Genomic DNA, 13,796 nt, shown 5'->3' on the forward strand with positions numbered 1-13,796 from the left:
AACTGTGGAGCGTTTTTTAGCGCCAGCCGTGGTGGTAGCAGCTTTGATGCTCAGAGCGTCAGAGCTGTTACCACCGTGGCTAAAATCCACACTAGGCTTTTGTAAAAGAGGGAGGGGTTAGTTTGTGATTGCATATTCCATACTAGGTGAAGGTGTTTTCTGTGTTCTATGTGTTCAAAAAACATGGTTTTCTGTTAGGATTGACTGCAGGATTGATCTGTACTAGTCTGGCTTGTTTAGTTTTACAATGGGTGTACTGCTATTGTACTTCTCACTTCAGTATGTAAGATGCTGCCTTTTCCTAGGTACTCATGTGTGACGTGTGGCTTGTTATTAAAAATCATGTTTTTTGTACAGATTGGGGGGGGGTAGAATCCTCCATGGGTCATAGAGATTCAATTGTTGGATTATATCATGCAGGGCCAACCAAGCTTTGGTAAGTTTATGAGAAGCTGATGATTTTCGATCCAATTCTGGATCCAAAGCAAGGTTGAAGTCACCTCCAATGATAGAAGGTGTAATGCCTTCGACAGCTATAGAGTTAGCCAGGTTGTGGAAGAAGTCAGGGCAATCATTGGAGCATATATGTTAAAGATAGACAATTTAGTTTGTTGAATACAGACCGTGATTTTCACCCATCTGCCCTCAGTGTCACAAGATTGATTTAAAACAGTTAAATCTGGGTGCTTCCTAATAGGGGTGAGGACATCATTTCGTTTGTTTTTAGCAGGTGAGAAAATAGGGGGCAAAGCCCAGGAACAAGCAAATTTGGCAGCCTCAGTTGCATTGAAGTGGGTTTCTTGGAGCAGTACTATATCAGGCTGGAATTGATTTATGTATTGAATTATCTTAACCTGCTTTAAAGGGTTGTTCAAACCTTTCACATTAAGTGAAACACAATGTAGAGGCATGACAATAAAGGATCATAATAAAGACATGCACTGTACAAGAAAGTAGTGAATAGTATGCACTTCCATATAACAAGGGCTCCTTATGCAAAAATTGAAACATATTGCATAAAGAGAAGACCAATGGGTCAGTGAGGGAAGAGTGACAACAGGTATGAAAAGAACGCCAGCAAAACACAGCGATTGTAAATGCAATTATAGTGAACACGCTATAATATTCAGTTAACATGTGATCATTGAGCAGTCAGCAGATCAATTAATTAATCTTCTTGAAAGAAAGCCTTAGAAGAGTTATAAAGCTTTAGACAAAAGAACAGGTAGAGAAATGAAAAGAGCTTCAGAATGATGAATTGACAGGAAAGCAAAAAAAAGAAAAGAAAAGAAAAAATAGTGAAGAGAAGAGAGGGAGTTGAGATTACTGCAAAGCAAAATAGATGAAAAGGTATAAAACAAAAGGAGAGGCTCAGTTGCTCAACAGAAAGAAATGATATTTGTGAGAAAGAGAGTCAATGAGAAAAAGGGGTCTGTGAGGTAAAAGTAGATAAACTACAGTAATCAGATATCAAGTTTCAAGTTTTAATTTTATTAGGATTTTATATACCGCCTATCAAGGTTATCTAAGCGGTTTTACAATCAGGTACTCAAGCATCAACATGCGGGGTCAACATGCGATGAAGACATTTCTTTTAGATAAAGTCATAACTGAGAGAGCATTTAGTCAAAGACAATGTAAGGATATGAATATCATCTCATGTGAAACAAGTACGAGTTGTACGTTATACAGTGAGCCCTAAGGCATAACCACATATGTAGCAAATATAGAAAATATGCCTGTGAGAGTTCAGGTGGCATCAATGGTACTGGGTGAGATGGATTCTAGGAAATCGCCAAGAAGCTTGAGGTCAGTGAAATCTTTGGTGCGATTCTGAATGGTGACCCACAGGCGGGCTGGGTAGAACATTCCGAAACGAGCATTGAGATCCATAAGGCGAGGCCTGTATTACATTAGTTGCTTTTGCAGACGTGCTGAGGTCTTGCTCAAATCCAGAACGAACATCAAATTATGACCCTCAAACTTAAAAGGAGCCTTCAATTTAGCCTTTTGCATAATCTCAATAGTTTGGTTAAATCGGAGAAGGTTCATGATGATCGGTCTCGGAAAATTGTCATGAGATAAGCGCTGCGTATTGACATGATGAGCCTATTCGATATCAAAAGGCTGTGAAAATGAAATATCCAGCAGAGTAGGCAGAGTATCGTGCAAAAAGGTAATGAAGTTTTGACCCTCCCTACCTTCCGGTAATCCAAGTATTCAAATGTTCTGTTTACAAGCCCTGTTGTTAGCTTCATCAAGGTCCTTTTCCAATTGCTCCACGTGCATAAAATGGCGCTGCAAGTCTTTAACAGTTTCCTCCGTGGTGCGCTGTTTGATCTCCAGCGATTCCACTCTAGTACGGAAATGAAGCAGATCAGTTTTCATCGTAGATATAATAATAATAATAATATAATAATAATTTATTCTTGCATACCGCCATACCCAAGAAGTTCTAGGTGGTTAACATCAGTTAATTAAGATCCGTGATGGCACACGGATTTACAACATTTTGTCAAAGTTACAAGCAACAAAGAAGGGTGTGTGGGACGTTTTAGCAGAGTTTATCAGAATTACCAGCAACGTCGATGGTTAGTTTGGAAGGTAAGAGAGAGAGAGAGAGCAAGAAACCAAATAAGGGGAGGGGGGAAGGGGAGAGCAGTGGGGGGGAAGGATGGGGGTTGGGATTATTGTGGGGGTAACGGGGGTTAGAGGTCCTGTTCGCGGAATAGGTGCATTTTGAGTAACTTTCTGAAGCTGAGGTAGGTAGGGGCTCGTGCACCATTTGAGCTAGCCATGGGTTCAGCTTAGCCGCCTGGAAGGCAAAGGTTTTGTCGAGGAATCTTTTGAGCTGACAAAATTTTAGGGAGGGGAAGACGAACAGCTGAATTATGCGGTATTTCTTATTGGTGTGATTCAGAGTGAAGTGGTGATTGAAGTATCTAGGTAGTAGGCCAAATGCTGTTTTGTAGCAGAAGCAGGCGAATTTGAATAGGACTCTTGATTCGAAAGGGAGTCAATGCAGTTGGTGGTAGAAAGGAGTGATGTGGTCCCATTTGTTCAGGCCAAAAATGAGGCAGACGGCAGTGTTCTGGATCATTTTTAGTCTCATAAGAACATAAGCAATGCCTCTGCTGGGTCAGACCTGAGGTCCATCATGCCCAGAAGTCCGCTCACGCGGCTGCCCAACAGGTCCAGGACCTGTGCAGTAATCCTCTATTTATACCCTTCTATCCCCTTTTCCAGCAGGAAATTGTCCAATCCTTTCTTAAACCCCAGTACTGTACTCTCCCTATTATGCCATCTGGAAGCGCATTCCAGTTGTCCACCACTCGTTGGGTAAAGAAGAACTTCCTAGCATTCATTTTGAATCTGTCCCCTTTCAACTTTTCCGAGTGCCCTCTTGTTCTTTTATTTTTCGAAAGTTTAAAGAATCTGTCCCTCTCTACTCTCTCTATGCCCTTCATGATCTTATAAGTCTCTATCATATCCCCCTCTAAGTCTCCTCTTCTCCAGGGAAAAGAGACCCAGTTTCTCCAATCTCTCAGCATATGAAAGGTTTTCCATCCCTTTTATCAGACGTGTCGCTCTCCTCTGAACCCTCTCGAGTAACGCCATATCCTTCTTAAGGTACGACGACCAATATTGGATGCAGTATTCCAGATGCGGGCACACCATCGCCCGATACAACGGCAGGATAACTTATTTTGTCCTGGTTGTAATACCCTTCTTGATTATACCTAGCATTCTATTTGCTTTCTTAGCGGCCGCTGCGCAGTGTGTCGTCGGCTTCATTGTCATGTCCACCATTACCCCCAAGTCCCTTTCTTGGGTACTCTCATTCAATAACATCCCTCCCATCGTATAGTTGTACCTTGGGTTTCTGCTTCCCACATGCAATACTTTACATTTCTCAACGTTGAACTTCATCTGCCATCTCGCCGCCCATTCCCCCAGTTTGTTCAAGTCCCCTTTGCAATTCTTCGCATTCCTCTTTAGTCCCAGCTCCACTAAATATTTTTGTATCGTCCGCAAATTTTATTATTTCACACTTCGTCTCTTTTTCTAGATCATTTATGAATATATTAAATAGCAGCGGCCCGAGCACCGAGCCCTGCGGAACACCACTCGTGACCCTCATCCAGTCCGAGTAGTAGCCCTTCACCCATACCCTCTGTTTCCTACCCGCCAACCAGTTTCTGATCCATCTATGTACGTCTCCATCCACCTCATGAATCTTCAGTTTCCGGAGTAGACGTTCGTGAGGCACCTTGTCAAAGGCTTTTTGGAAATCAAGTAAGATTTGTTGTGTCAGGGTCACTTTGAAACCACGATACATCGCAAACAAACTGATAGAAACAACTTACTGCATTATGATAGTTATCATCCATGTCATCTAAGGGATAACCTACCCATGGGCCAATTTCTTAGGCTCAGACGCTTATGCAGCAACAAAGAAGAGTACAAAACACGTTCTGTGGATATGTGGCAACGCTTTACTGACAGAGGTTATCCGCGGGGTGTCATTAAAAAGGCCTATAAAAGGGCCTTATATGCCCATCGTTCGTATCTGTTACAGCCATCCCCCGCGGCTGCGGAACCCCGTATGGTGTGTACTCTTCCTTATTCTTATAAAGCATTTGGTATTAAAAAGATCATCAAATCTCACTGGCACATCCTACAGGTACATTCAGAACTTTCTCAACCCCCTCTGTTTGCGTTTTCCCGAGGCAAGAACTTACGTGATCACATCACTACCTCCCAATTTGTCAGTGAACAGCTTCACCACTCCTGAATCATCTTAAGGGTCACTTTAAATGTGGCCACTGCACCATTTGCTCCTATGCTTTTGAAACTACACGTATTAAACCACCCCCACTTCACCCAAATTTCACATCCTCCAACACCATACGGATTGTGATACTCAGGGGGTGGTATACCATGATTATATGCCCATGCAAGATGTTATACATTGGTCACACTACTCGCAGCATCAGGGTACGCATAACTGAGCATCTGAGCAAGATTAGGAGGGGCGATTTAGCTGCCCCTTTAGTGCAGCATTGGCATTTGACATCTCACCAATTACATGATCTCCAGTTTACAGTCTTGGAAGTTGCCCATCTTAAGAGAAGAGGTAATGTTCAAGCCTGGCTGTGGAAACAAGAACAGAGGTGGATATATTATTGGGACACAGTGACTCCTACTGGACTGAATCGAGAAGTAGAATGGTGGGAGTTTCTTCACCGATGATGGTCAGCTTGGTTTAACATAAGTACAGGGTGCTCAGCTGAGCACTGATGTCACAGGAAATGAAAGACTTCTTCCTTTGAACCAGGTATCCTGCTGACAACGTCGAGAGTAAGTTGTATACACTTTTGTCTTCGTGAACTTTATATAGTTACACCTTCTTTTTGTTTGTTTAGGAAGCATTTAATTTTGAATTGCACACAGCACAAGCGGGTTCTCTGAAGAAGCCCTCCTCGGCGAAACGCGTCAGAACCCTGCCAGACCATCGCTGTATGGACTTTGAAGTTAAGTTTGCTTGCACTTTTTGAAAATATTTTTTTGAATCATTTAAAACTTACTTATGTTATGGACATGCAAAACAGAATGAAGCACTTTTAATCACCTTTCTAACTCACTAGTTGGTGCAATGATAGATTCTATGAAAAAATCTCTTTAGGGGTTTGTTCCCCATCCTGAGTTTTTTCTACTCAATCCGTGGATTCTGAGCACCATCTGAGTTAAATAAGGTATTAAATACTTCTTCAGGCTTGTTCCCTTTTGTTTTTTGTGGTTGTCAACGTTTGGAACAATCCGTTTGATATAACTTTTCCCAATTGTTTGCTTAGGGTTTAGTTTTAGTCTGTAGGAAAGCATCCAGAGTTCAATCTGGTTGAGTATGCTTGTGATGTAAGCGAGTAGTTCTGGGGAGAAGCTGGAAAGTGGGATGACTATAGTGATGTCATCAGCATAGATGAAGAAATTTGAGCTTGAGGGTTATGTAGGAGGTTGCCCAGGGAGGCGAGGTAGATATTAAATAGGGTGGGGGATAGGGGGGGAGGTCCTGGGGCACCCCGCAGGAGTTATCCCAGCTATATGAGAAAGAGTCATCTTTGAGTACCCTGTAGGATCTGTTTCGAAGGAACCCGTGGAACCAGTTGAGGACCTGGTCGGAGATGCCAATGTGGACCAGGCATTCTAGGAGGATGGTGTGGTCGACTAGGTCAAATGCACTACTCAGGTCGAGTTGTAGGATCAAGGCACTGGAGCCCTGACTAAAGAGTGATGTTTTCAATGTTAGTATTAGTCTCGGAGATCATATCTTTCATAGCACGGAGCTCTTCTAGTATAGTAGACGTAGAAGTATCATCAGGTTTAGGGCCTAGCTGCTTCGAATGCAAGGGAGGATCAATTTTAGATCTTTTATCACTCTTTGTCACAGACATCTGTAAAAATGAGAGCTAGTATACGATTAGCACAGGATTCAGAAGCCAATTAAGTCGAGAATGAAGAAGCGTCTTGCCGGAGCTCAAATTCAAGCTGCCATCTCTCTTGAAGCTCACTAGCGCCCCTGAAAAGCTTCACTTAACATAATACTAACTACTTCAGGAAGCAGGTGAAAGCTTGGCTCTTCAATCAAGCCTTTAATGGGTGAAGTAACTAACTTGCTAGACATACTCACACACACAGGAGTGACACTGTCTGCACATACCGTACCATAGCAGGGCATGTTTATCTACTCCTACCCTAGCTGAGAATTCTCAAGCACCGTTCTGACCTCATATGCAACTTTTTTAAATTAGTCTCTTTATTTTCTTACTCCTGCTACTCTTATCTATCTATATGCTCCATCTTTGCTTACTATCTATGCTGTTCTATTAAAATATTTTCACACAAGAAATAATATTTTAGTAGCAAATTCAATCTGCTTCAATATATTTAAATGTTACTAGCCAGCGGTGGGATTCTCCTACATAGAGTGCATTTATCACAAAAGTGGAGAAAAAGCCTGAACGTTTCACAGAAACAGCAATCAATAATGATTTTCAGCTGCTCACTTTTTTTGTCATAGGCAAAAAAAAAACTCCACTCTTTAACATGCAAATCTTAACTCAGGGACCAAACCCACCACTGTGCGCAGCGTAATAATCAATGGGTTTGTACTTGGCTCCAAAAATATGGCAACCAGGATGTTCCCAGCATTGAATTTACCCACGCTGTCAAGTTGTTCAGCAGACGTCCAGAGCTGTATAAACGCCATCCATTTATAATCCTATTTCCAACAAGGTCCTTGTTTTGCCATGCAATAGCTGTGTCAGGAAAATTTTCAAAGACTAAGAGCCCCTCCAATCTGTGCACTAACAGCACAAAGATGCCCGGCTGGAACAAAAAGACTTCAGCTCACCTACTTCCAGTGAAAAGACTTCTGTGCCAATGACATCATACACTGTCCAAAAAGTCCATAAATCAATAAAATGCACACTATTCCAACTTTTGATTTAAGCCATTAGGCCATATATTATCCAGGTAGAATATCCACCGCTGTTCCCTTTGATATAATATTAATTTTATGTTCCCTCTTCGCTGTCAGAGGTATATGTTCCAAAACACAACACTTAAATTCTTTAAATGAGAAAGGATATTTTGCACATGGACCCAAATGGGGCACGGTGTTTATGGCCCTCTACAGAGTGCTTTATCAAGCTGATAATGGGGTGACAGAAGTAGAGATAGAGGAATATTTGGCCATAGTCCCAATGGAGGTCCTCTCAGAGGGTGAGACTGTCCAGCTCTCCTGGCCTTCAACAGAGGGTAAGGTAGAGGCAATCCAATCTCTCCTCCTAGGCACTTCTCCGGGCCTTGATAGTTTTACTAATATTTTTTATAAAATGTTCCAACCACTATTAACCTCATTATTGGTGAGAGTATATAATATGCTGGATGAGAATAATCCTTTACCACAGTAGCAGCAGAAACATTAATTCATAAGCAGGGGAAGGATCTGGAGAACTGTGCTTATCAGCCAATCTCCTTGCTTAATACAGATTATAACATTACCCAAACTGACCAAGACTGTAGAGAGCATCCCTAAATTAGTGCATAAAAATCAAGTAGGATTTATTTCCCAACGAAAGACATTTAATAACATAAAGATTGCTTTACACTTTAATATGACATGTGAGAAGAGAAGGCTCACCAGCAATGGTGCTGTCTCTAGATCCCGAAAAAGCCTTTGATCGGATGGGCTGTCCCTTCCTCTTCAAAGTGCTTCAAAAGATGGGCATTAGACAGAAATACTATAAAGTTACATCTCTTATATGATGCCCCTTTGTCCAGATTGAAAATTAATGGGATGTTGATGCCTCCTATTAAGTTAGAGCAGGGGACACGTCAGGGGTGTGCCCTATCCCATTTGTTATTTGCCTTAGCTATGGAACTCCTGGTGTGCCATATACAGGAACATGTAGATATCTAGGGGATTAGATTGGGAGCACAATGCAAAATTCTACTATATGCAGATGTTATCTTGCTATTATTGCAAAACCCAGAGTCATCCTTATCTCATATTACAAACACATTAGGAGAGTTTGACAGGATCTCCAGATTCAAGGTGAATATGTCAAAATCAAAAATACTAAATGCAACTTTAGACTCAGGAACAGTGTTGCAGCTATGGTCCAGATATGATTATCAATGGGCTCAAAACTCCATTAGATATCTAGGAATAAACCTGAGAGCAGGTCATAAGCAACTATATAAAGCCAATTATCTGAAATGCTTACATCATCTATTTGCAGAATTAGAGCGATGGGAGGGGTTTAACATCAGTTAGATAGGACATATATCAGCAATTAAGATGATGATACTCCTCAAACTGTTATATGTCTTTCTGGCCCTTCCAATTGCAATTCTGAAATGTTTTTTCAATCAATTGTTACACAACATGTTTGATTAGATTTGGAGGAAGAAACCCCCAGGGTTAGACGTGCTATCTTATACCAAATGAATTAGCAACGTGGACAATATATAAAGACTGCCTTTTGATATACATAGAACAGAAGTTTATTATGAATATTTCCCTTTGGAAATTGCCATGGGCTCCAGTAGAGCAGCTAAGGGTGGTGATAAGGCATCCCAACCCCTTTTTAAAAACTATACTCACCATCTGGTATGAGATTAGGAAGCAAATGTTCCCAGAATGCCAGTATTTCTCTGAAATGCCAATAACTCTGTTGCAAGACTTTACCAAGGAGGGAGGAAGTGGTTAGGCATAAATGGGTTCCAGTAGGATTGTGTACCCTGGGACACCTCTGGGAGGAATTGCAGATGCTGCTCTTGGAAGTGTTGCAGGCAGAGTAAGGCTTGGAAGCGAGGGATTCTTTTTTTTATATACCCAGCTTTGCATATTCTTATATAAAAAGGCTTTTTGAGATCTCAACTTAGGACAGACATTGCTTGAAAAAATGTTACCAACAGGGAGGGGCGTGTTTCCCGGGTGTTAAAAAGAGAGTCTCCTTAGGACCCTTATAAAACACAATGGGAAAAAGATATAGGGACAGAAGCTTCGATTATCCGGAGGCAAGATAGCGACTGAGTAGGAAGCGCTGGTATAAGCTCCGGTTACAGCGATACAATTTCTTTGGAAGTAATTTGTTCCTATCCTATTTACTTTTTTTCATGCCAAAGAGAAGAAGGCAGAGGATTAACCCGCTACCTCTGTCGGTAACATCTACACCGCGCCAGACTGTCATTACATCTTTTACAGTTCCGTTTGGTTGATTTCAGGCATTTCTGCTTTTGAGCCACAAGAAAGGCTGTTTGGACAGCAAGACTTCACTGAGCCCATCCAGACCTGACCCTCCCTTGCTCCTGGAGAGACAGCAATAGTGAACCCTTGGGAGGAGGGTTCTTGGAATGCAAAGAGTATGAGGGAATTGCCACTGATCACAAACCCGGAGGAAGCCTTGATGTGTTCCCCGATGTCAGCGCTGACGTCGGAGGGAGGGCTTAAGCAAAGCCTGCCCTCCGACGTCTGCGCTGACGTCGGAGAATACTTCCGGTCGGCTATTTGTGCGCGGCAGGGCAGGCAGGAACAGAAGACGAGCCTCGCGGCTCGAGATGTATTGAACTCCGCGGGTCCCCCGTCCAGCTCTCTCCTGTCCACATGGGGCGGACCGCCCCTCCCCCTAGACTGGTGGCCTAGGACCCTGGGGGAGCCGGGCCCCCTGTCAGCTCCGGGCAGGAAACAGAAGACAAGCCTCGCGGCTTGAGCTTCGTTTTGCTGAGAAAGTTGCAAAGATGGGCTGGGAGGCAAACGCGGAACACAAAAGGGGGGAGGGAGTGCATTTTGGACACAAGGGAGGAACGTGGGAGAGAGGAAGGGAGGGAAAGAGATGCTGAGGTGGGGGAGAGAATGGGTTTTTGGACACAGAAGGCATGGACTTGGGAGAGAGAAAGGGAGGGAAAGAGATGCTGAGGTGGGGGAGGGAATGGGTTTTTGGACACAGAAGGCATGGACTTGGGAGAGAGGAAGGGAGGGAAAGAGATGCTGAGGTGGGGGAGGGAATGGGTTTTTGGGCACAGAAGGCATGGACTTGGGAGAGAGGAAGGGAGGGAAAGAGATGCTGAGGTGGAGGAGGGAATGGGTTTTTGGACACAGAAGGCATGGACTTGGGAGAGAGGAAGGGAGGGAAAGAGATGCTGAGGTGGGGGAGGGAATGTGTTTTTGGACACAGAAGGCATGGACTTGGGAGAGAGGAAGGGAGGGAAAGAGATGGTTGTGTACACGGGGAATAGAAGAAAGGAGAATTTTTGGTCATAGGGAGGGAGTGAGGTACAGAAAGTGACATACCAGGGTGGGGGGGGGGGGCGGTCCGCCCCGCCCCGGGTTTACATCCCAAGGGGGTGCACAGCTGGCCACCCTCCAGTGTTCTCCCTAGGCCGGCAAACTGCGGCTCTTTAGTCACTTGAGTGCCACCGCCGCCATCGGGAACAGGCCGGCGCCAAGTTCTCCCTGCTTTTCCCTGTGGGGCTGGCCAACTCTCGCCACTCGCGTCAATTCTGACGTCGGAGAGGACGTTCTGGGCCAGCCAATCGCTGCCTGGCTGACCTAGAACGTCCTCTCCGACGTTAGAATTGACGTCGGGTGGCGAGAGTTGGTCGGCCCCGCGGGGAAGAGAAGCAGGGTGAACTCAGCGCTGGCCTGTTCCCAATGGCGGCAGTGGCAGCCTATTCCCCAGTGGCGGTGGCAGCATTTTCCCAATGGTGGCATAGGGGAGGGCAGGGAGAAAGAAAGAAAGGGGGGACAGGAAGCCAGAAAGAAAGAAAGGGGGCAGGGTGAAACAAAGAAAAATGGGGCACGGAAAGAGAGAAAGACAGACATACAGAATGAAAGAGGGTGTGGAGAGAAAGAAGGGGGCAGGGTAAGAGAGAGAAAAACAGATATACAGAAAGAAAGGGGGTATGGAGAGAGAGAAAAAGAAAGAAGAGGCAGGGTGAAACAAAGAAAAAGTTTGGGGAGGGAATGAGGTCTGGAGGAGAGGAAGCATACAGGAGGCTGAAAGAAGGGAAGAAATATTGGATGCACAGTCAGAAGAATAAAGTGCAACCAGAGACTGATGAAATTACCAAAGGTAGGAAAAATGGTTTTATTTTCAATTTAGTGATCAAAAATGTGTCTGCTTTGAGAATTTAAATATTGCTATCTATATTTTGCACTATGGCCCCCCTTTTACTAAACCGCAATAGCGTTTTTTAGCGCAGGGAGCCTATGAGCGTTGAGAGCAGCGTGGGGCATTCAACACAGCTCCCTGCGCTAAAAACCGCTATCCACGTTTTAGTAAAAAGGGAGGGGGAATATTGTGTCTATTTTTGTATAGTTGTTACTGAGGTGACATTGCATAAATCATCTGCCTTGACCTCTTTGAAAACCCGCGGAATATAAATGATATTAACATTTCTCTGCGTACAGCGTGCTTTGTGTTTTTAAAAATTTTATTGTTGGTAGATCATTTTGACTTGGCCACAAAGGTGAGGGGGAGGGAGGGTAGGGGAACTGCTGAAAGACATCTATAAATCCTTGAAGGCTTGACTGTGCAGGGAATATAATCATGTTTGTTATGTGACTGGCATTATTAGACTTTAATTTCTATGAATGAATAGAATGAAAAATGATATAAATTACTTGCTTGTTTTTATGTACGTGTGCTGAAGGAAAGTGGAGAGAGAGTGGGCTGAGGACGCTGAAGGGAAATGGGGAAGAGAGAATGGGGAGAAGACGCTGATTTATAAATTGACAATTGTACAGAATATTGTTTCTTTTTTATATTCATCCATAGCTGCATGTTAATGATGTGCTCATATGCACTTATTTATCATCATAACATATACATCATCATTAACATGCAGCTGTGGATGTGTAAGGACAGGTTGAGGAGGATGGATGGGAAGGAAGGAAGGTGCACATATCAACATATCGTACATTTTTAACATGCATGATGCAGCTATAGGCAAGCAGAGGAGGATGGGATCATACAGATGTGTATGTTCAGATATGCGCTCAGATGTGTAGTTTTTTCTGATATATTTATTAAGCTTACAGTATTTATAAAAACACTTTTAATACTTGTTAGAAAAAATATTGTGCAATTGTGATCTACTTCTGGCCTACAAAGGTCAAAAGAAATCCTTAACTGAGATTTTACATTCAAAAGTGAATTATAGCTACTAGCACTATTATTTATTAGTTATTTATTATGCAGACGTTTGTTAGTTTGTTATTAGTTCAGTATTAGACATATGTTAGTTTAGAATAGATAGGTATAGATTAGTTTAGTTTAGGTTAGGTTAGGGCCCTGCTGAAAGAGTCTACCTTGACGTGGTTGCAGGCTTACAAATCTTTTGGTCAAAGAGTGCGGCGACAGAGAAAAGTATGTGTGTATTCGGCCCATGGAAGAAGGGGGAGTCGGGGAGGGGGAAGGGGTGTGTGGGGGGGCTCAATTAGGATTGCTCAGTAAGGGGCCCAGAAATTTCTGATGGCGGCCCTGCTCAAACCCTCAGTGGCTACACTGGACTCTCTCTGGGCAGCTATTGAAAATCTCCATTTGGTATGTACCAATTATATTTCATTAACTTTCAATCTTCCAACAAAAGTGACACAACTTGAAACAGAGGTTCAAAAGCAGAAGGAGAAAATGGGGAAATTGAGAAAACTACCTCTGAAATTAAAACTGTAATGAAATACAGGTTATGGATAAAACCTTTTATCTACATAAAACTGAAAACTTGGAAAACCATAATAGGAGCTTGAACTTCAGGCTTTTGAATTTTCCCATGCCTAAATTTCTGACTCCGAGGGAAGTTTAAAAAATTTTCTAACCACTTACTTTGAAGATCCCCAAAGCAAATATTCCTCCATTACAGAAAATATATTTTTTGAGAAAGACACAGAAAGATATGAAGAAAGTACAGGAAAAATTAAAAATATCAGCTATACCGGAATCCTCAGAGATAGAACTGATGGGCTGAGCATCATTAATGGTTTCTTTTGTATTTCATCATGATAGGAGATTTGTTTCAAATTATAATATAATTTCAAAATCATGGCCTTATCTGGGAGAAAGAATATATATCTTTCCAGATGTATCAAAATGGATCCAACCAGAAGAAATGAATTTATTTTATATCGTGATAAAGTTACCTTGTTAGGAAATTCTTTCAGTTAAGATTTCCTTGCAAATTTTTTATACTTTATCAGGATAATAAGTATATTTTCTATGATTCAGCCCAGT

At 42.7% G+C, this 13,796-nt stretch overlaps 1 protein-coding gene across 5 annotated transcripts in view; it reads right to left on the minus strand.

The window, feature by feature from the left end:
• Positions 1 to 13,796, minus strand: part of SLC12A3 (solute carrier family 12 member 3) — a 757,364-nt gene that overhangs the window by 670,122 nt on the left and 73,446 nt on the right. Inside the window, exon 2 of one of the 5 annotated variants that reach the window (XM_033941366.1) lies at positions 2,202 to 2,356. The exons of the other annotated variants lie outside the window; for them this stretch is intronic. Within the exon in view, the coding sequence (XP_033797257.1) occupies positions 2,202 to 2,258 (57 nt within the window). The 5' untranslated portion in view covers positions 2,259 to 2,356. The remainder of the gene's footprint in view (positions 1 to 2,201; positions 2,357 to 13,796) is intronic. 5 annotated transcript variants of the gene reach the window in all.

Source organism: Geotrypetes seraphini, chromosome 4, assembly GCF_902459505.1.
Source record: "Geotrypetes seraphini chromosome 4, aGeoSer1.1, whole genome shotgun sequence".
NCBI classification, from domain to species: Eukaryota; Metazoa; Chordata; class Amphibia; order Gymnophiona; family Dermophiidae; genus Geotrypetes; species Geotrypetes seraphini.